Source organism: Nothoprocta perdicaria, unplaced genomic scaffold (genome assembly GCF_003342845.1).
Source record: "Nothoprocta perdicaria isolate Ctin4 unplaced genomic scaffold, notPer1 scaffold_12, whole genome shotgun sequence".
NCBI classification, from domain to species: Eukaryota; Metazoa; Chordata; class Aves; order Tinamiformes; family Tinamidae; genus Nothoprocta; species Nothoprocta perdicaria.
In genome coordinates, this window is record NW_020454316.1 from 7,228,212 (window position 1) to 7,252,225 (window position 24,014).

General features: G+C 47.0%; 1 protein-coding gene and 1 long non-coding RNA gene across 4 annotated transcripts in view; one reads left to right on the forward strand and one right to left on the reverse strand.

Moving 5' to 3' along the window:
• The window catches only part of LOC112959994, a 75,526-nt gene that overhangs the window by 37,894 nt on the left and 13,618 nt on the right, over positions 1–24,014 (reverse strand). The window lies entirely within an intron of this gene.
• GPR139 (G protein-coupled receptor 139) lies at positions 48–15,388 on the forward strand. The gene is made up of 2 exons (XM_026054161.1): positions 48–168; positions 13,364–15,388. The coding sequence occupies exons 1-2, from the start codon at positions 48–50 to the stop codon at positions 14,296–14,298; spliced, it is 1,056 nt and encodes a 351-aa protein (XP_025909946.1). The 3' UTR covers positions 14,299–15,388.

Genomic DNA, 24,014 nt, shown 5'->3' on the forward strand with positions numbered 1-24,014 from the left:
GCCGGCAGCCGCGGGAGGAGCGGCGGCGGGGAGCGGAGGACACGTCCATGGAGCACAACCACCTCCACCTGCACAACAGCTCGCTCCTGGCGCACCACCAGTATGGCTGTGGCCTGGGCTATGCCCCCGTCGTCTACTACAGCCTGCTGCTCTGCCTCGGGCTGCCCGGTGAGTGCACCCGCCGCCCGGAGATGCGCCCCGCTCGCGGCGGGGAGGAAGTTCGCGCASGGCTGGGGTCGGCGCGGAGCCGGCACCGCTCGGGGAGTTGGACCGGGTCCCTGCCCGGCGAGCGGGGAGAGCCGGTACGGAGGGGCTGGGAGAGCAAAGGGGAGTCCCGGGGGAAGGGAGGGAAGTTTCGGGCCGGGGTGCTGGCACCCATACACCAGCACAGGCACGGAGCACGCGGCTGTCACAGCAGCACCCAAGAGCATCCTCGTCCTGCCTGCAGCGGGGGCTGCGCTGCTCGTCCTCCCGCAGGGGCTCCCCGGCAGGCAGGAGGGCAGCAGGTGCCCGTGCGCCCGTCCTGCCGCTGCGGAGCCCCCGCTCCGGCAGCGCATCCCGCACAAGCACGCTGCTCCCCAGGTCAGCGAACGCGCCAGGAACAAGTTAGAGCAGGCTGGTGTGTTCAGGTGCATCTGTATCCTAAGGGTGCCAGTCTTGACAGTTGGGTTGTATTTCTCTGTAACAGGGGTTCCAGGCTTAAAGTATCRTATAAATGGCAAGCAGCAGTGATAGTTAAGGGGTCTACAATTTCTAGATGTTTTGTCCTCCTTAATTCCTTTGGCTTAGAAAATGATGTTCTTCAAGCAATTAATTCATAGGGGAAAAAGAAATTAATCAGAGAACCCTGTCTCTCAACAGAACATATGCAATTACCACTCTGCATATGAATCAATGTCCTTTGCATTATTTTTTTCCCGTCTGGTTTATAATTAAATTTTGAAGATTGGCTAACAGTTCAGAGAGCTGGAAAGTTAAGTCCTGTATTTACCCAGAGCACATGCAGCACATAGGCAAGCGGCTTCTCCCCAGCACCGCCGAGTCACAGTCCTGACCTGAAGGGACCTGACCAGCAGGGATGGGAAGGCAGTTTTCTGTTCATTAATTCCTTAGGAGCTGCTGAGAGTAACAATAGGCTCCAATTTTAATGTCTGTTCTCTAGGAAGTGACCGAGACCATCTCAAGATCATCCAGGGAAGAAGCTGTTGTGAGGGAGTCTCTGGCTAAGTTAGCCTTTGTCTCTGGAACTAGGGGAAGCCTTACATGTGCAGGCAAGAAAAGTCAGTTAATGAGGGCTCTGCACATACTTGCACCAGTTCCCTAAGGATACTACATTGTAATTACCGACCCAACACTGTCATTCTAAGAACATGGTTAAAATTGGTGCATGATCCAAATCGGCCACCGGGACGCGCATTTCTCGGGAGCTCGGGCGTCCGTTTGATCAGAGCAACGGCACCAACAGACTGCTCAGCAGCAGGACTAGCCAAAACATTCAGTGGGGCAGCACGGCTGGGTTCACTAGATTTACCTCAGGTATTAATTTGTGTCAGCTCATTCAGTGCTTCTTATCTGAGGTTACAGATGTCTGAGGCTATGTGAAAACACTACACATGCACTACAGGCTGAGTAAATTCACCGTGCGAGAAAGCCTAGTGGATGGGAAATTTATGTTTCAATTTGACTTTGCTTTTCAGTTTTACATTAGCAAATTGTAACATCCGTTAGAAGAGAGCTCTCAAGTCTGTGGGATCTGAGTAATTAGCTTTGTGCAATGCCAAAAAAAAATGAAAGAAACATTATCTAGCATCTATCCTCCAGTGCAGCATTAGTGCAATGCTGTGCTGAAGCGGCAATGGTTAACTCATTGCAAGAACCTTAGACAACTGATGAGAGGGGAAAACACTTAACCGTTTCTGCCTTTTCTGCTCTCGTGTCTAAAGGAAATTTTCACTAACTCAACACCTCCACTTTGAGGCCAAGTTGTGCCAGGCCTGCTTGTGCATGCAGGGAAAGCAGCATTTCCCCACGCTTGTGTAACACACGCAACTGAGCAGATCCTATTCTCAGCAGTGAATCCTTCTCCCTCCCTGTTCAACGAGGCTCAAGAAAGTCTGAAAAAGACAGGGAGCAGAGAGAAAAAAGGGAGCTCTTTACCCCTTCAGTGGAGCAGCACAGCACATGCAGACGCTAGCCCGTACCTTACAAACCAGGGCAAGGAGAGCTGAAGTGCTGCTCTCCAACGTCACCTCCGCCAGATGGCCAGGGGACACCTCTCCAGACATAACTGCGCCCTATGCTCACGTGAGACATGMGGTTCCTCCTTTTCCCTCTATGCAGAAGCTGAATAGAGAAGTGACCAACTATTCAGAGAGGTGRCCCACGAGTGATTAGTACCATGGGCAAGAGCTGTGGGGCATCTGGCCCACACAGATGGAAAACCAGAGTGCACCTGTGAGGAGCTAAGCGAAGGAGCAGCACAGCAAGAGGGATCATACTCTGTGTCTGACAGTTAAATGGGGGGTGCTGCAGCCCCCACTGTCATCTCTGCACTCTGCTTTTCTGTGTCAGTTTGAGAGGACTTCTGAAGCATCCCCAATTAGCCAGGAGGTAAGAGAAGGACGCAGGAAGGTTTAATGGAAGCATTTCTTGATTTATCGAGAGAAAATGTCAGAGAAGAGGTGTCAGATGTGGGAGAAGGAAGAAATTGCTCTGATTCAATCAAGGAGGGGGCTGGTAGGGTAAGGAAGCAAAGAGCAACCAGGCTCCCAAGTTACCACCTCGCAGGCTGTTTCTTTTTCAGAGCTGCACAGACAGCTGCACCAAGAGCCCCTGCTTGACAGGGCCAGCAAACACAGCCAGGAAGCTCGGACACAGATGCTGGAGCACTCGCTGCAGAGAGCTGCCTTTGACCCTGATTTCTGCCTCATCAGAAGATGCAGCAGCAGAATCGCCTTGTGTAAATTGCGTTCCCCTTTGCGAGGGTACAGCAGCCTGCTGCTAAAAATTGCCTCAGCCTAGGCCTGACCTGGTGTGTCCAGGTGCATCCCAACACTGGCAGCACTCAAACTGAGCAAAAGCTGCCTTTCTTATGTGCATGCTCTCTATTTCTAGCTTCAGGGATGACTACATACCAGAGACATAAAGCAAAGGCATATACCCAGCACCCTCCAACAGGTAACACTCACGCAGATGCCCCAGAGAAATGTCACTCCAAAGTGGCTGTTTTAAGAGACAGTTAGAGAGTCCTCAGATTTGCTACTTCTACTGCTTAAAATAAATAAATACAAAGCAGATTCAGGCCTGCAGGCTGGGGAAAGCAGGCCTGCAGCGGGCAGATTCCAGTGTGAACAGGCACCTTTTTGGACCTGCTGCTGAACAAGATGTYACGGGGTAGACACTTGTGGCCACTGAAGCCCCAGCCATACTCAGGGCACACTCAGTGGTGCTTCCTTCTGTGCGCAGGAACCACATCCCTTCCCGGGAGCGCACATGAGCGCCGCAGGATGTCCCACGTTTCCAACACAGCCAGCCTCCTACTTCTCTTTACTCTCAAGCAGAGTTGCACAGTACGGGCCATGGCCTATCAAATGACAGAGGAGCTGCSCACACAGGGCTAGCCGGGCACGTAACATTCCGTGAAAACTGCCCGTGCCTGTGAAAACTGCCACGGAGCCACAGGCAAAGCGGAACGATGGAGAACAGAGAACGCCCTTCAAGAAGGGCGGCAGCTGCCCCTGCCAGCACCATCCGTGTGGCCCACAGCAGCCTTCTCCCCCTGCACTGCTTGCRGAAAAGCGAGCTGCTCCTCAGCAGCCCGGGGTGGCTGTCCTGGCAAGGCAAGGCACGGCCTGCCAGCAGCCCTCATGTGAGAGGACACAGCTTTCACCTACAGCACTCAGGTACATGCAGAAGATACATGAATACTGTCCAAGTSCTCGTTAGCTGGCTAATTTCTAGGACAATTGGGAAGAGAAGGAAGCAGACCAAGGGCGCAATGGAACAGAGAATGGGCGGTTTTTACAGAGGACGGCAGCAAGGAGAGGTAGAGATGGTTGTAGGAGAAGCTTTTGAGTAGTCCCTCAGGCCTGTTACCAGCGGCAGGAGGGAAGGCATTGGAGTCAACAGAGGTGAAGCTCTAGCAGATAGTGAGGCTAAAGGCAAGAAATATGAAATGTTGTGAACTTCTAAGTAAAGAAAAAGGAGGTGGAGAAGGGGTAGCAGCATACAAGGACTGTGTTCATAGCCCAGCTTTCTTCCCCGTGGTCCCTGGTGGTGTAGAGGGAACAAGACTGGAGAGCTGAAGTGTCTTTCCATCTCTTTGCTTACAGACATGACCTTGTTAGCGCAACAAGGGGGACGGGTGGCGATTTTTGTTGACGACTCAAGTGGCAGTAATACCCAGTAAATACCAAAGCAGGCAATAGGTAGCTGTACATGCTGTACACTTTTTGAGATGTGTTTGACCCTTCTTGGATGCCAACCATCTACTGTGTAGCATATTCTTCTCCAACCACAGAACAGGTTTCTGATTAAAGAAACAATTGAATAAATCATAGTGTAGCTTCTCTCATAACTAGCACACCCTAACAATAGAAGTACTGAAGGAAATTCTCAAAAGAGGAGCGGGAGAATCATTACATGCAGAGTTACGACCTTGAAAACACAGCATCCTTGGGCTCTTGTTCAGTAGATGAAGTTCACACAGTAAATAAGCTCCCTTGAGGCTTAATTCAGCACCCTTTTTATTCAAAAACCTAAAGATGCTTTAACTAAATATGAATTGAACCCAAAGTCAGTACATTGCAACCTGCTTAGAGGAGGACAAATAATTTGGCAGAACTTGTGACTTGCATAAGAGTAAGAGTAGAAGAGGCAGAGGACTAGCTCAGCTAACAGCTCCTGAAGGGCACTGCAGCATATTACAGTAGCACTAGGGGACAGAGGAGAACAAAACTGCTGCTAACATGCTAAGAATTAGTTGCTTCCTATTGTAAAATGATTGCTTTTTCTTTAAGGGAAAAAAAAAGACATGGCAAAAAATGAGAGATTCATCACAAAGTTTCTGCACAGGGAGTGACAGCCATTTAGTTTGTCAGTAGCTCTAGAGAACATGCCCCTAAAGCCCTGCAGCCTGAATGAAAGCGTAGAGCAAAACCCATGATGATGAACCCATGAAGAGGACTTGATTGCACATCTATGATACCACCACAGAGCACAAGTGCTAACTTTGGTTTGGTTCTGCTAGAGCAGTAGGAAACAACACTGGCAAGCAAGGCTCTAATGATAACGAGGTGCAATATTTGGAAGATTCAATAGACTATGAAGTGCACAACCTTGCATGGCAGGCTGCTAGAATAGATTGGGAAGGAAAAGCTCCAAAGAACATTTTTCTTTGAAATGACAACGATACAAAAGAGAGAGCACAGTCAGCTTACACGGTAGGTGGGAAATGCAGAGCCCCCAGGAGCTGCTAAGAACTCAGGCCATTCAAAAGCACTAGGCAGTCTAATATCCTGCTGTTCTTCATCCACCCCATTACTTAGTTCTTGTCTCTCCTCCTATCTTTCTGCTCCCCTCTGTAAAACAGGGGTGACTCTGCAGCAAGAAGCCAGAAGGAGCATCTTCATCTGCATACGTCAAAACAATTTACCATCAGGCAAGCAAGCAAAACGGAGAGATTTCCTGACCTGATGCTCTCTCTACAGTCACATACTCAGGTGCAGATCAGTATCTGACCACAGAAGCTTTTGCCTCTGCTTCAGGAGGTCTTTCCTAGTCTGAAATCATCTTTTCCTAATAACTTTGAGAGGAAAAAAGGAAACTAAGTCACAGTTAAGCCCATAAACACAATTCCACTTCCATTCCATAAAGTTGCATAGGAGGTAAGGATCCTAAAGCCCAAGGTGTGGGATGTCATCTGTGCTGTTCCTGGGGGAGACTCGACAGGAGGGGACAGCAGCTCTGCTGGCTGCCCCCCAGGATGCTGGTTTGACTGTGCAGAGGACCATGGAGGGAATCAAGTGCAGGCAGTCAGGCAGGACCTGGATTAACAGCACAGAAGAGGAYCGGGAGTTTTATCCCTTCATCTATGGCAAAGAAGCCTCCCTGTTAACACACTGAGCACATTTTCTTTGCTGAAATTGTTCTTTTGCTGCATCTAAAACAGAGTCCGCGGAACATACACTCATTTTCCTTCACTGCCATTACAAACGTATGGTGCATGGGCTGTGTGGATCTAAAGGTTGCTTATGGTTCTAAGTCAAATTCCTTGCCAGTTAGTTACATCAAACCAGGATGTTTCAGACACTTGTTGGTGTCAGGTTTGTTTCATTCAATATCCTGACTGCCACACTGAAGAATGACAGATATCTAGTGAGGATATTCGTAGTTGGGGAAACAAAGCCAAATCCTGATGGYTTTACCTAGACTGTAATTTGCTCATTATGTAAAACTGCCATCCTCTCATGAGAAAGCTTAGCCGTGGGATTTGCAAACACAAACTGCTACTGTATTAAGTAATGCTTTAGGGAGACAATGGTTTTGTTGAGCAAATCCACAATCAAAGGCAAAGTCCTCTCAATTATKCACCTTTAGTAAAGGATTCACACTGCTGCCCTGGGGAGAATGTGTCCTGCCTCCACCCTAGCCCTGTGCCAGGCCCTGCCAGCACCCACCACGGGGCTTCGACCTCCAGGCTTAAGTGGGAAGAATGGTTGGGTCATCCACAAGCTCTAGTTACTCGAGATTTAAACTTTGCTGACCACATGTCCCTACAGACACCTGCCAATTAGACATCTGGATTGCCTTGAACATCTCAGTCTCTGCGGATGTGTTAGATAAATGATAAAATCCCTCTTTTTGATTCGTACATTATTTTGCTTTTGCTTGCTTTGCCTCCCAACACTGATTTCCAATAAAAAGCTTTGCTGCTCTGGTAGCAAGATATCAAGTTAGATTTTAAAATGTCAATTTTTGACATTTTTATCCTTGTGTAGGTACCTCTAGAAAAGGTCCCCTGGGGAAGGCAYGTCCAAAAGCTTTAGAGCTTTCTGCACCACAGGCCCACGAAGAGGTGTATCTATGCCTATCCTGTCTCAGTATTGATCCAACTTCTATAAAAATACACAGGGACACAATACCTCTGAGGCTTATTTCTGTTCATGTTTCCATACGTGCCTGAAGACTGCACTAAGGGCCAGACCTCTGAAATAAAATAAASAAATATACTTTGTGCTGCAGTAAAGTGTCCTAGAATTGCGCTTATTGTTACAGACCTAAAAAGGAGGAGAACAGCCTTATAGGTGCCCTCATGTATTTTGCAACCTTACAGCTGTGTCACCACAGTTATCTGTAAACACAGAAAAAAGGGAAGGAGCTTTGTCCAAAATAGCCTTGGTGAGATGGTGCCTGCTTGGCGAGGGCTTACAGTGCTGCTCGGGAGGCTGCAGGGTGAGACATGGCACCGAGTTGTGCTGTGCCTCAAAAGAGGCTGTGTGAATTCGGTGGGAAGATGGCGAGAGAAGAATCGGATCCCTGTTAGGTTTATACAACGCACCAGTCAGACGGGACCAGGCTCTCTGCTCTGTCTTAGCCTGACATTCCTTCCAGGCTGTTTTCACATTGCAATAATTAAGTCTATTTTGTAAAGAATATGAAAAAACATCTACTCCAASTGCGTGAGAAAGCCAGAGGCAAGTGCAAGGTAATTACACCTGTCTGCCAGACAGTTACTGCACTTAACAGCCCTGAGTGGCTGGCATGGCAGAAAATGAGCACTGGCCATTGGTTTCTCCAACACGGCCACTGTGTCCGTGTCATTGAGCGGCACTGGAAGCACTTTGGGCTTGGCTAAAACCTTCCCTGGCCTCAAGGACCCAATTCCAGCCAGAAGCAGCCGCTGCAGAGAGCAGCCGCTCACCACGTTCCCCAGAGGTGCCTCAGCTGACAGCTGCTGTCAGGGAGGAAAACAAGCCCGGAGGCCGCATCCGAGCGCCCGCTCCAGCCCGCGACGCGAGTCCATCTGTGGCTTCCCAGTGCYGGCTCGTGCTGCATCTCCCCTGCAGTTACAGGCTGCCTTGTGTAAAGCAGAGCTTGGTTCTCCCAGGCAGCAGGGTTGGACTTTCATGAGTCTCTGCCACCCTTTTACCCTCAGCTTGAATGGGGCTGGTCAGTGCATGTGGGATATCTAAGTGCAAATCACAACAGCCTTTCTCCAAGGTGTGCGACCTCCCCTGGTCACAGCCCTGGATCCAGCTCTTGGGTTTCCCGGGTTTTCCATCTCTGATCTCCATGCGGCCCCACTCAGCCCAGGGGCGCACGGGTGCGAGCCCCGAGCTCTCCTTTGAGTCAGGCCTCACAGGACCTCTCAGCAAAGGGAAAACCTGCATGCCACTAATTCTGCAAAATCTCTCTTCACACTTGGCAGGTGTTTAAGAAAGCATCTTAAGACATTATAATGGGAGAAGAAAAAAATACTTTTTCCACAAACAAGCAAATGTGCTCACAAAGGTTGGTTCCAGTTTGCTGCTGTGCTGATTTTGACCTAGACTGACCAGAAGAGAAATGAACTGCTACATCTTCTTTGATGCCAAATAGGATCTATGTGTCTTGTTAAGAATCCATCTAACCTGCTCCAACCAACATCATTCACAAACAGCTGTTTGCTTTGCCACAGCATTTGCTATATGAAATGTTTTCTGTTATGTAGCATCTGTAAGAAATCACTAATTGTCATCGTTTGCGCAGTGAACAATAACATAAGGCACAAAACCCACAGTGATCTCAAACCTATTGGCAAATGACTGTTAGTAATCAGTCGGATTTGGCAGCTGAGCACAGTACACGTTTACATTTTAATACTGCCTGCTAGTTTAGAGGAAGTCATCTGTGTGCATCAAGCCCAATCCCCCCTTTTCTACCATATAGTTTTAGTGTACTGCACTTACAGCTGAAGGATTTCTAAGCCTATGGAGGCCTTGCATCTAGAGTATTTTAAAAGCAATTTAAAATTTCATGTTCATAAACAATCTCTCTACTATGGTAGTGTCAGGTGATTAATGCATGGCCTGTAAAGTAGTTTTATGCAGCACACAAGAGTTCTTGGGGATCCTAGCAACAAGGGCGCTTGGTAGAAGGTGTCCATTATATTCAGTGACCTAATGTTTATCGCACTCGGCAAGCGACACTTGTGGCTACTTCATTTAGCTGCTTTATGATACTGAACTAGTGAACCACACAGAGCCTTATTCACAAGGCAGCGGCACCACCACTTACATTATAAAGGCTGCTGCACTGCCGAGCCCACAGCATACACACAAAATGCTCTCAGTAAAAAGCAAGGCCACCCCCTTGTTGGGACTCCTGCAATCGCTCCCATGCAGAGCTAACAGACAGCAGGGAGCTCGGTAAAGCCCCCAAGGCCATAGTTAGCTGCTGTTATGAGTGTAATTCAAAAAACACAGTGCTATGTGGAAGAAAGCAAAATCCAGAGAAGCAAGGTCACCACTATGGGATGATCCTTCTCAGATACACAGGACCTCTGAACCCATGAATTTCAGTGCTGAAGTCTGTACCCAGCAGGTGAAAACRTCAGGAGGTGTCAGAGAAGGACAGCAGCCACCAGGCAGAGCAGGGCTGGGCTGGCAGGGCACCCTGCTCAGCTGCAGCTCCACACTGAATGAACACAGGACCTGCAGCTGAAGGAACAAATGGACAGGAGCAAATTTCCAACAAGGAAAAAGTTCTCCTAGAAGCCCACGGTATATCAGAGACTTCCAAATACTGCATCACACGATTGAAGAGAAAGAACTGAGACTCTGTCTTTCCTTACAGCTCTTGCTCATAATTCACCAGTGGCATCTCTTGAGGCTTCAGTCAGAGAGTCCCTAATCAAGTCCTGGTTCCCCAGCAGATATGTATAAATTCAGAGTACTGCACTGCAGCAGGCWGTGCTGGCATGAATTCCCGTCCATCATCCTCTAATCCACTCCCAACACTGTGATCAATCTTTTTAAAATTCAAATGATCTTAACTAGATTTGTACCTAGAAAAAGCACAGCAAGAAATAGACAATTAAAGAGCACGGATCTGTCCTGCAGTTATAGCTGCACATACATTAGAGGTTTTTTTAAGTAGAGGTTGTTTTTATCTCTCTTGCCATACTCCTTACCTGGACTACAATATTCATGCCAGAAACTGGAYAAAAAACATTAAAAGAGGGTCCTGACATAAATGCTTTTCCCTCCTCTCTCATACCGGCCCACAAGAGCTCTCCAGACTGGACTCGGTGTCCAGGGGGAATCAYCATGATGGAACAGGCAGCCAGAGGCTCACAGCCCTCCCGCACACATCTCGCTTCCCAGAGCATCCSACATCGTCCCAGGAATAACTTATTGCTGGCTAGGAAATAAGTGAAGGACTGAACAAGACTTATCCACAGCTGCTCTTTGATCTGCCTCTACAGTCTACAGCAGGACTAATACTCTCATGCTAAGATACTGTCAAGCTAGCAGCTTTCTGCTGCACCCCACTATGTATCTGTTATCACCAAGTAAATGATTCTACAATATTTCATATCAACCCACCAGCAAAAGCCCTAATGTGATTCAGGAAAGGCTTTTCCTGTAGAAGATACTGTACCCCTTGCAGAACAATTGGATAGAGTTTGCATGTACTTCATCAGACCAATCTTCTAATCCGGCTCACCAGGCAAAGCTTGTTGGCATTAGAGGAACAACTTGCACTTCCATACACACCGTTAATACTCTGGCTAGGAACCCTGAGAAGGGAGGGAAGGAGGCACAGAGAAAGGAACTGCTTGTAAATCTTGTAATTTGTAAATCTTGTAAGAGAAGAGGGAYGTCTTTTACAAGCAGAGAAAGGAACTGTTTGTAAATCTGCTCATTTAGGCAAAAGGAAAAGGAGATTTTGAACCAAAGAACCATTTTTGCCCAGAATGGGCAGCAGTGTGGAGGACACATAGCTGCAGGCGCACCTGGGGTGATGYAGATTCATGCCCTCTACCAAAGCTCCCCAGAACTAGGGCCAAAGTTTCTAGCAGGGCCYGACCTCCCTGCACATTCCCCTCTGCACCCTCACCCCAGCTGCTGGTGCTAGAGAGAATGAAACGCAAGGAAGGCAGAGAGGAGGTGAGTGCCATGCACCACATCCAACACGTGACAAGCCAAACTGCTCAGCCGGGCTGCCCAAAAGCAACAGCAGCCGCACAGTTGGGTTAAATGCTCCAACCCAAGATTTCCTTGGGAAAACACCACCGACCAAACTCCTCGGGCTCATCAGCAGCCACAACAGAGGCGTTTCATAAGCAAGTGAGAAATGACACAGCACTTCCCAGCCTATCACCTCCAGGTCCCCTCTAAACAACTGCAATCAGTTCAGCTGCACTCATGTTAACAGAGGGCAGAAAAAGGAAAATTTCTCTAAAGGTGACTTGAGATAAGACTGTTGGAAAGAATATAGCTGTATATATATAGCAAGTTGACTGTCATGTTCAGTTTCTGTTTCTTCCAAGATACAAAATTAATAAATCCAGTTAATACAAGAATAGGTGACACTTATGAGGGCTATTACTCAAGACCAGTCATTCTGTGGCTGTTCATTTCCCTGACAGCAGAAATTCTTCTCCCAGAAAGCAGCCTTGAAAGACATTTATGAACAAGGAGATTTTCTCCAGGACTGAGTAAAACAGTTAAATAATACACATCTGCAATGGTAGGGTGTATGTCCTAGGTCATCGTTACTTTAATGTCAGTAACTTTCTCTAATTTAAAGGAATCCTTACAATTACTGTTGATCCAAAGCTGGCAGAAATGTTTGAAGCCCTGGATGCACAGAAGGCAATTTATAGAACACTTTWAAAAAAAAGTCAAATGCAAATATTTAGCAGTCTGTTATACAGTAAACTTGGCTCTCTRATTTAATGGCTATTTCAGGTATTCTAGTCAACCAATTTAAACTGCTAATGGGAACAAGCTAGTCTGTCCTATTCCAGCCATATTTCTACTAGCAGTAGGATTTATCCCCCCCAAGTTTAGGCCACAGTGGAAGTTATAGAGCAGGTTTGGCTGCACCTTGGCCCTCCAGAAAGGCTCTGGAGGACTTCCAGGCTGTTCCTCACCTTGTGGGGAACACGGGGTGCCAGGGAGGGGCTCAGAGTCCTTAGGCAGCATCCTTTGGAGCCCTGCTTCAACCAGCCTCTAACACATATCCTTCAGCTGAATCACAACTTCAGAAGACCGAAATATAAAGAACAGCCATTTACCATGTTATTTAAGTATGATGCAACACTTTTAGGCCTAGATTAAGGTCTGTATCCATGCCCAGAGTTGCAAGCAGAAGTTTTCAGGAAATCCAGGGATGTTTACAGCTTTGTTGAGTCAAAACATCCATCATGTCTATTTTGACAAGCCTCCTGTCCCTCACTAATTGCCAGCACCGCTCCAGAGGAGCGGCCCCTTGCAGCTGCAGAAGGACTTGCTTCTGAAGAGCAGCCCTGCATCAGCAAGCAGTTCTTCATGGAGCAGCTGGTTCCAGGGGTAGGAACAGAGACAGTTCTCCAGGGTGTGTAAAGAAGAGGACAGGTCAAACAGGCAGGACTAATGACAGGAGCCTCTTTCAGGGCAATCTGAAAACTCCACAGCRTGCGGAGAAGTATATCCAGCTCGCAGTCAGAGCCGGGAACATGGGCTCCCCAGGAAGTCTGGATGGGATCCCACTTAGTAAAGAGACAATTACCTCATCCAGGCCACTTTGATTTCAGCTCTTTTTAGCTGGAGTTCAAATTTAAAACACGTAGGCACCATAAGCTGGGACGAGGAACAAAATGTCTCTCTCGAAAATCCATCCCACTCTTCTCACTTATTTGTCATCAAGGCAGAAAAGTGAAAAAAAAAGGAAAARGGAAAATAAGGAGGTGAGAATGTGGGAGGTAGTCAGTTTTCCCCTTAAATATATATTTTCATATTAAAAATATACATGGCACATGAAAGTAAGGTAATTTCCCATCAAATCTGGCTCTTCCTGTAAATCTGCTGCAAGAAGATGGCAAAGGGCTGCCAGAAACCATGTAGCCCCTTATGTTCAGATCTGAGGACTTAACTTGCCCATTCCTGGTGCGCTGGGGCCCTGGGTGACAGCACGTGCCCTAGTTAGGAGCAGGGCCCGTGCTCCTCTCAGCACAAGAGAGTCTCTAAGGGCCCCAGCTTCAGCGGTTCCCTTTCGGCTGCTCGTACTCTGTTAGAGGAAATCATGTTGCCAAGTGCCTGCCAAGGAGCTGCTGCTCTGAACAAACGCTCCAAGCTCATGTTATGTCTTAATGACCCGTGTGTTTCTGTCTCCACAGCAAACATCTTGACAGTCATCATCCTTTCCCAGCTTGTTGCTCGCAGGCAGAAGTCCTCCTATAACTACCTTCTAGCTCTAGCTGCTGCTGACATCCTGGTTCTRTTCTTCATTGTTTTTGTTGACTTTCTCATGGAAGACTTTATCTTAAACAAACAGATGCCTCAGGTACTGGACAAAATAATCGAGGTCTTGGAGTTTTCTTCCATCCACACCTCCATTTGGATTACTGTCCCACTAACAATTGACAGGTACATAGCCGTGTGCCATCCGCTGCGCTATCACACAGTCTCCTACCCTGCTCGTACTCGAAAAGTCATCGTAAGTGTCTACATCACCTGCTTTTTGACCAGCATTCCCTATTACTGGTGGCCCAACATTTGGATTGAAGACTACATAAGCACATCAATGCATCATGTCCTCATCTGGATCCACTGCTTTACTGTTTACTTGGTGCCCTGCTCCATCTTCTTCATTCTGAATTCCATCATCGTGTACAAGCTGCGGCGGAAGAGCAACTTCCGCCTCAGAGGGTACTCCACAGGGAAAACAACAGCCATCCTGTTTACTATAACTTCTATTTTTGCCATACTTTGGGCACCAAGAATAATCATGATACTGTATCACCTCTACGTGTCGCCTATACACAACAGCTGGGTGGTGCACATCGCGTCGGACATTGCCAATATGCTCGCGCTGCTCAACACTGCAATTAATTTCTTCCTCTACTGTTTTATTAGCAAAAGATTTCGCACAATGGCAGCTGCCACACTGAAGGCCTTCTTTAAGTGTCAAAAGCAACCTGTGCAATTCTATACAAACCATAACTTTTCAATAACAAGCAGCCCTTGGATTTCCCCTGCCAATTCACATTGCATCAAAATGCTTGTTTACCAGTATGATAAGAATGGAAAGCCTATAAAAATATCACCATGAAAAGGACAACTGGTGCAGTTTCTGGGTGCAATTACTTTTCAAGTGGTTACATCTTCAGGATGTAATTTGCTGAAATGGCTCATTTAAAGAGTGGTCATTTGATTTAATTTCCCTAGGAGGCTGAGGAAAGATGAGACTGAGAAGGGAATAGGAGCACTTGATTTAGAAGCGACAGTGAGAAGGCAGATGCCTCCATCTCCTACATGGCATTTTGAATGTGCTTTGGAGTTCAAGTCCCAGTGTTCAGTCAGTCACACTCAGATGTTTTGGATTCAAGCACCAGTGCAGTCCAGAGTCACTAGAGGAGGGAAGCTACAACAGTGTTTAATTAGAACCATGTAAAAGAAAAAACTAAAAAAAAAAGTTTTACTTGACCATGTAGTTCATTACTGACAGCAAACGGATGCTTTTATGTACTGTGGAAGGTGCCATTCCTCAGTGTGCACTTGCTGAAAATGATGTTGTTTCTGACATTAACTATTGCCACACACAGACTGCTGTCAAGAGCTTTTTGCAACAGGCAGTCTAAGACACTGGAACTGTGACAAGACCTTTTTGGCTCATTTGAGCAAGGCTCAAGGACTGATATTTTACCTGTTATAGCCTTGGCATGGAAAGCAATCTCACAAGCTGCCAAAATTTGTGTGTTTTAAGTTGTTAGTTATCTAAGACTGAGACCAAGGCAGAGCAGCTTGAGGGAAGGAAGGAGGTTTCTAGAGCCAAGAACAAAAGCAACATATTTTCCCAGCTATTTCAATTATGGTGTCTAAAGACTTTCAAGTGCGAGGCCAAATCCTGCCTGATACAAAGCTCCCACTGAACCCAGTCCGGCAAGGTTTGGAGTGATTACAGCCTTCAGATCCCTTCTTAATCAACAGAGATACTCAGTCATGCCACATGGTCCTGCCCTTAGGAATATATATATATATATTTATATAAAAACTGTACCTAAGATTTTCTCTGGACAGATTATGCCATCCTATTGCAGATTTGACATTTAGTCATTAAAAAAAACTATTTGTGAAGCAAAAAGCATTAAATGCCCAGCCACAGTACAAACATTGACCAATTTGGACTGAGCCTTTTAAATATTTATCTTATTTAAAGAAGCTTAACTTTTCTCACACTCAGAAATAGCATCTCAGTAATGCTGAGGGTAGGAAATGTAGAGAAGAGAGCATTCATTTGCTTTCTCTCCTCCTCAACCTGGCCACGTGGTCTCTCAAAACACATTTCACTTCTCTTGGTGGGTAAACATCCCGCTCTGGGGGGATCTGAGGGCTGAAGCATCTCACAAACCCCCGGACGCCCGGCTTTGGTGCGTTATGTCTTAAAAACACCAAGCCTGCACACGTCCCGTGGAGGACAAAAGCCTATTTTTTTGCTATGAATGTTGTGTTTGCAAAACTACCTGGCACTGGTGTAAGACAGGAGCAAAGCCCACGCTGACCTCGAGCCTGCCCCAGCCAGGAGGAACGCTGCCCTTAGGGCGCAAGGCACGAAGGGCAGGCGCCGGCTGGAGCGCCCAGGGGAACAAGGAGCTGCCGCTGGCTCCTCTCCGCACGGGACAGGGAATGGCTGGAGGGAAACGGGAGCCGAGGGGAAGAGCTGGGCCTTCCCAAGGCAGCCGACCAAAGGAACCTGCTCCCCCGAAGCAAAGGGAAACGAAGAACATCCTCATCATCTAGGCTGCTTGGCCCTGGGACCTCAACAGAATGTCACACTTACTTGCAATAATAAGGCATAAAAAGGATGCTTGACCTTCTCTATGTCACAGCAAGGGTAAAATTATTACTCCCTTTACTCTTGTTTTAGGTAAATTTAGTTCTGCGGCCATGCCTTTTACCCTGTTCTCAGAAACCTCTGTCTATTCTTTCTTTGTAAATTGACAGCAACCAAAGTTACCTTATGAAAAAGGTACTGTATGTTTCATTTTGAGGAAAACACTGTATTTATATCTTATTTTTATTCTAAATTTATGAGGAATGCTAGTCTAAGTTACATGTGAATGAGTCTGAAGTGCAATATATCTATATAGATAAGTGGTTCACTTTTGAGAATGTATCTATTGCAAAATTATTTATACAAGAAATTCACTATTCTACTTAACATAATAGTAACCTTACAGGAAATAGTGAATATTTAGGGCTTTTATTTATTAAAAATGAATCAAGTGCATGGCATATCGGGCCATACACATGGTGTGACTTTTTTTGTAATACAATATATATCCTGCAAACTAGCAGTGTCATCTTTGTCCTGATGATGTATTTTTGTAAATTATCATATTTAAATAATTTTTTGTGTGAGTATTTTATTTCGACCTAGATGAATTACTGCAACTTCATTTGACAAAGAAGCTGCAACCCTTTCCTTTATCATTTTAGAAATGACATGGTGCAATTTTCATGTACAGTTGACTGGTCATTTCATTTCTGATCACTTAGGGTGTTAAAAGCCTCTTCCAAAGCCCCTTCAAGTCAAAGGGAAGGTTGCTTGTGGGTTCTGTGGTTTGCTTTTCCAACCACCGTCAATTTAACAGGGCTTTGGAGCAAGCCGTATCTTGTTAACAAACATTTGAAGCCTTCTTAGGGACCAGTTTGGAAAATAAAGCCTTGACTCTTTAGTCYGCCATATGGGAGCTGCTGTTAATACTACTTGCCTTATTTTGGGTTTTGTGAAGCATCTTGCAATGACTGTTGCTACCTAGCCAGTGTCTTGCTTTTATTATTTGTACCTCCTGATTTTCCAATAGTTTAAAACCTTAACCAAGCACATGCAGTATCATTATTTAGGGAAGAATAACCTGGAGACAAAACCATCTTTGTTGCAGAGATGGGATTTTGTACTCTAATTTGTATTTCAAATATCTGCAATTAGAAGAAATAAGCTGTGAATGGACTGTCTTACAATTACTTATAGGTGTATGTCCTTGAAGACCACAGCTAGGAACAAAATACTTTTTAGATGAGTTGTTGGTATATAAAATCAAGACCTATCACCTATTTAAATTGTGAATATTGATATTTTCATAAGTAGACAATATATTGTGTTTGACAGACTTGTTTGTATTATAATAAATTATGAGATGATGCATAACTTATTACAGTGTTTGGAGCTATTGTGTTTGTTTTATTGATTTTTATGATATACTGCAAATAARACCTACCCTTGCAGCTGTTACTCAGTAAAACAAGACCTTGAAATACAGGTCTTCACTCATGTGTCCAAATAAATAATCTCAGAAATACAAGATGCATAAACGATTACTAGCCCAGTAATTCATTCTGAACCAAAGTCTCTGCTGCTGAAAATTAAATTTACCCTTTAAAGTCAATAATTCCTGTTCCAGGCATCGGTGCAAGGCTTGATCCATAGAGATCACTGAGATCTCTCTGCTATGGGTACACTGCCCTGCAGATGCCAACGTTGCCAACAAGCCACTAACACCATGTGGAATTTCCACCTCAAGCAAACAAAACACTGCCTGGAGAAGTAATAGTATACTAAGTAATGGTATATTAAAAAGAATATTTTAAAGAGTTAAAAGTAAGCAGAGAGAGAAATAAGATAAAGAACTGATCAGAAAAGATCTATGTCTTAGAGACTGAAGGCAAAGATAAAGAAGCTGCCTTTTAAACAAGTTTAAGCAGAGTTTGTATAACATATCMCATAGCAAAAGGTTCTTTGGTCAAGAAAAACAGGAATAAAGGTATAAAAATTGATGTGTGCTCTCTAGTGACGAGGTAGGAAGTTAAGAATGAACCAGAYGTTGGTACAACTGGTGGATCTCCTGTTGCAGGGAGACCTGCAGGTCATCGCAACACCCAACACAAAGGCAGAAAGGACAAGGGAACAGGGAGATGCTCAACCAAGCAACCCACTGCAGCAGCCAAGCAGCAGGGCCAGGAGCCACCCAGCCCYTTCCTAAGCACCCAAGGGTCCCACACAGGAGCCAGGCCGCCCCCAAACAGCCACTGCGCTCCGATACTTAAGGAAGGACAAAGCAAGAGCAATTATTCCAGGCCTGCTCATCAGACCTCAGCAGTACCAAAGACTTGGAACAAATTCTGAAGGATATCATTGAAGTGAGAAAAAGCAGAAGGGCAATGTCAAGATGAACAGCATCAGATTTGAGGGAGCTTGTTGGAGAGATGCTCCTTATGGAGGGAGCTCGGCATCACCTGGTCTCAGTACTGTCATTAACAACTACAGCATGAAAACTAACTGATGAAGTACACCCATGAGTTTAAAAAAAGACTTTGTACCACCAGGGGACTGGAGGAAAGCTCTTCCAAAATGGTTGGCCTTCAAGATTCTCATGACAAAAATGGTTGAATTCAGTACTAATACTGCAAGTTTCTCCACTTGGCTGCCCGTAACAATACACTGGCTATGAAATCTCGGCAGCTGGAAACAATGGGGAACTCAGTTGGGCCTGTTGGACCTCAGCAATGAGTCACCAACAGAGCCCAGCTGGGAAAAACCCCAGGCTTCATCACAAAAGCACTTCTGAAGTCCCAGCATAGCTTTAGCATTTGCATATTCCTGAATAAGCAGATATAMCAAGGGATAAATTGCACTAACAACTTGATAAAACAGAGCTGAAACAAGACAGTGATAATGACCTTAGTACAGAGAGACTTAGGCTGAAAGTTAGAAGACATTCTCTAGCTGCCACAGCAGGGAGCATCTACCAAKGCTTTTGTGTCATCCCAAACCTCCCCTGAGGTTTTAAATGGMGTTCCCTCCGTTTACAAACTGGTTTGAGATGAGGCTGCCAGCAGAACAGGATGGGGCTTCACCAGTGGTAGCCACAGCCCTGCATCCTCCTGGCACCTCCACAGCGGCTCTGAGGACAGCAGAGTGGCCTCCAAGTCCCAGCCACCCACTAGGGCTGCCGCCGAGCAGAGAACACCCACACCCAAGGCCTTGAAACTCACCGGCTGCTCGGCAGAGCGAGGCTTGCAGCCACCACAATTAATTGGGAGCAATCACGGGGACGGCACCAAGGGGGGCAGCACCGCTAAYGCGTTCCCTGCTGAAATCACACCGACTTCTGCGCTGGCTGCTCAGCTCTTTAAAGATCTCTTTCAACTCACCAAGTGAAGGAGAATAAAAAGCAGCCTCGCAGGGACTTGAGCTGTTAAATAATAATCCCACTGTTGCAGGCAGGCTGCCTTTGTGAGCCCTGCCGTTAGGGCAGCAGGCAATTAATCCCCCAAGCTGTTAGACACAACAAGGGGCTTGAAAGACTCCAGCCTTTGGTAATAAATAGGCACTGCAAATGAATTTACTATTAGCCTGCCACCATGGACCAGAAAAATGTAAACATTTACTTATAATTACAAAATTGTGTTGAAAATAATAAAAGCTCAAGCTTTCCTGCCTTACAGGCAAGCTAAAAGTCCCACTCCATGCATTTCACCTTCAACAGCTTCTTTTGCCTGCAGTTCATCTCCTCTATTTACCGTACAAGTATGATATGGAATATTACAGTGAGCAGACTAGCTTGCTGCAACGCTGCTGCACCGCCAGGCTGCAGCTGAGCAAGGCTCCGGTGCCGTGCAGAAGATCAATGCAACTGCCACGCACTCGCAGATCTGGCAGCCTGGCCAGGAACAGCAGGGAAGGGGTGTTCTTACTGTCCCCATTTTACATAATGAGAAGCGAGTCTCAGAGCTATTAATTCACCAAAGTCCCCAAGGGGCTGCACAGCCCCGACAGTGACAGCCCCAGCCTGATGCACCCAGCCTCTCTGCATAGGAGCCCTTGGATTAAGAGGGACTTTTCCCTGCTGCACTTAACCCAGACACAGCGACCTCAGCATGGCCAGACCTCCCGAGAGCAGCCACAGGATTAAGAGCATTCAGCCTTTAGGCCTAAACATCCCATCAACACAGGGTGAATATGGTGATACCTTCTCACTGGTCATGCTTATTTTTTTCCAGTGTAACTACTGCAGCTGCACCCTCCTCTCAGCTTTGTGTCCCACAGGTATGGGCACCCATCGCTGCTGCTGTACTTCTGGGACAGAGAAATAAAAGACAAAATCCAAGGCACTCTGTTCATGAGCAGATCCATCACAGCTGGCGGCTGCCTGTGACAAATCACAGGTGACTGGGGCATTCGGGATCAGGCACAACACAAAAATCAGACGTGGATACAACCAAATTGTTCTTTTTGGCAGAGGCTGATCAGAACTGCTTTTGGTACAGAACATTTTCCCTGATTTTCTTCCACATGCTTGTAAGGGAAAAGCCCCATGCCCTTCAAAGAAGGAAAAAGGACACAATTTTCCCCCCCCCCCTTCTTTTTGTTTTTTTTTTTTAATCTACTTAGCACTTCAGCAAAAAGCTTTAGCTAATTGAATTGCAGGCTGTTTCGAGGAAGGGATAATTATGCGTGATAATATAGGAGCAACAAAGCAAGAATTGTCTCTTAGCTGTGTTGCTTGGGGGCYCAATTTAAACAAAACCAAAACAACCCCCTATCACGCTGTGAATCCTAAGCAGGCCCCACTGTAGCAGGTTTGAGTGCATTAGATGGCAAATGCTTTGTGTGCATTTTCTGCGAGACAAGGAGCCCAGGTGGGCAAAGCTGAACCAGGCTGCACAGCAGGCCCTGGCTCGCCCCGAGCCCCGCTCAGGCTAACGGGGCGATTTCGTGGAGTCTTAAGCCCTGCTCCTGCCTCCTGGCTTGTTCCTGGCCACCTGCTTCCCATGCTCCCCTCCTTGGCCCAGGGCCTGGCCACCCCACACCTGGGACCCTGCCTGGTGCCGCTAAATGACACAGTTTCAAACTGGGGAAATGGGGAAGCTTAGGGCAGCACTGCTGAGAGCAATTGCTTGTCTTGTAGACAAAGCGCAGGGTAGAAACCAGCTCCAGAGGTGTGAGAGAGCATCTCCAAGGCCAAGTGCTGCTACTTTTAGGATAAATTGTAGGTGTCAGATGAATCACACCATCTGACCAAGCAGTCTTTGTCAAACGGCACCTATTGTTACAGCACCCGGAGCATCTCCCAGAGACAGCCACCTGCAGGAACAGTCACACACATAAGAAGTCAGTTCTCATGAGGCCACTGTGGTGCTGGGGTGACCTTTGCTGTGAGGACGGCCAGACAGACACCAGCCATCGCCAGCGTTGGGGCTCAGCGGCTGCTCATGTGGAGCCTCTGCCCAGCACTGCCCGTCTTGGAGCCCGGGAGCACTGGGAGGACAGCAGCACTTGGAGGGTGAAGGTGAAGATCATCCACGGATGGGCCAAAGAGACCTGCTCCATATGAGCAACTGCATCAACAATTGAGTGTGAACAGGAAGGGATGAAGTTTGCACCTCTAGGCATCATCAAGAGTCAAGAAAAGAGTACAGCACAAGGGATTCATGGGCAGAGAACAGCAGTCATTTTGCTGAACTGAAGCTAATATGCTAATACATAAATATACATAATGTAATACCTCAAAAGCATCAGTTTAGGGCAGCAGAAGGGAGCAATCCAGGCAGCRCAAAGGCAAGAGCTGAGCTACCATGGCACAGAACAACAAGGTGTTTTTTCCTCAGCACCACAGGAAGGGAAGAGGGAAGAGCAGAGAGGAGCTCAGCAAGTCCCACCTAAGCAGGGGCAGAGGGGGTAGGAGGGAGCCCTGGGCCCGAGGAGGGGCAGCCTCCTGTGCGCAGCCCACGCGGGAGCTCCCACCAGCACCGCGCGCGAGCGCTGCTGCGTCCATCCCCTCGCCGCCCTCACGGGGACGCGGGCGCTCAGCGGGCGCTGCCTTAAAAGCTCGTCCAGGGCAGTTCCCGGAGCTGGTAGCTATAGCAATGAATGAGCGCGAGGATCGATAGGTGTAATTATAATGGATACAACTGCTGGAGTTAACCAGGCAGCCCTGTGACTGCAGCCTCGTATTTGCTGCTGCTCTTTCTGCTGCTTGGGAAGACAGGTGGCCTGTTCATTTATTTATTCCTGTCTTTACTCTGACTTTAAGTCTTTTACTTCCCTTCTGGCCAAGGTCATGCACCCCCAGCTCTGGATATATGTGGGCACAGCAAGCCCTGAGTTTGGACAGTACTGAAAATAGTCACCTCACCTGTTATCAAACTAATATCCCCATRCAGTTCAAGATCTCAAGCTCTTGTCCTACAGAGCTTCTCAAGGTCACCTTGGTCACCTGTTCGATATTTTTTACCAAGCTCATTCTGTTTTTCTGGTTCCTATTTACCCAAATGTGGATGGCAGCCCAGACAGCACCCAGGCCAGGCACTCACTGCTGCTCCAAACGCTGCTCATGTCCCCAGGGAAGGGAGCTGCCCAGGCCACAGGGTCCCCAGGAGAAACACACACTGTCACATTAACTGTAAGTGTCTGGGAGTAATCTAAGACATGAAGTGCTTCACTCAAAGAGAGAGGCTGAAGMTGCCTCTGTAGCCACCCCGTGTGCTTGCCAAGGCTGGAGCAAACAGCAGTCACTGCAGCACCAAGCTGCTCTGCTCCAGAGCATGACTCCGCCACGGTCTGATAGGTAAAGGCAACGCCAGATACAACAATTAATCAGTGCTGCTAAAGTATTTTAAGCAAAAAGATGACAATAAATCATTCTCCACTCAGATCTCTCTGCACTAGTTATCCTCCATGAAGCAGCAAGGAGAAATGTCTTAATAGGCTTCCTTTTTTTTTTTTTTAAAAAAAAAACAGCTAGGTTTGTCATCATCTTTTCTCTGTCAAAGTTTGGGGTAAGAGTCTGAGGACAAGTTATGTTTTCCCTGCAGTGGGCCAGGACAGCTCCCCCATAGTCATGCCCACTCACACAGCTCTGATTTACACCAGAGGGATAAAGTTGCAGTGCTGGAGATTCTGCCTCCAMGTACCTGCCTGGTGCCCTCTCCCGCAAGAGGCCAGCGGCTTGGCCAGAAGCAGGACCTGCCTGGAGACACCCAGGGCTGCCTTCACCAACACAGGGGGACTGCCTGGCTCTGCCCCATCCATATCCCCCTTCCCAGCTCTCTGCCAGGCTCCCCCAGCAGTTCTCACACTGTGCTCAGCACCTGCCTTCGGACAAGACAGCTCAGTCCCCGTGCAGGTGGGTACTACTGGCTACCAAAGCGCTGGCCTTCAAGTTCACAAGGCCCAGGGCAGCACAGGATGTCTTTGGCTTTAGATCCCATTGCAAACTAAACCTGTGGCACCTTCCCCACAAAATAAATTTTAAGACGACAAGAATATCACTGAAAGGTTTCATCTGAACCACACATCCAGGAAGTCTCAAAAAAACCCACTGCCAACTCAATGAAGACTTGCCRTTGGAGACTGGGCTTGACGGGCTTCACTATACTGAAAACATTCATAAACCTAATTGTGAAGGGAAATTGCTTGTCCAGCTCCCCTCATACTCGGGTACATTGGGTACACGGTGAAATCTGCAGCCACAATAACACTTTGGGAACAAGGTTTATAATGAACCCCACAYGCTACTGTGATTTGGTTGGCCCAGCAGGTCCCTGGGCAGATATGGAGATTTGCTTGATATTTTTGGATTGGGATAGTTGCTCTTCCCAAATGTAGCCATCCTCAACATTTTATGAATACTCTGCTTCAAGAACCGCGCTGACCTGGAAGTTTGCAGTAAGAATTACTGCAAATAGATGAAACCCCATTAAACAATCACTTTAAAGTAAATATGATTTCCAGAAGAAACTGCTACCCCTTTTTATCAAGAAGCC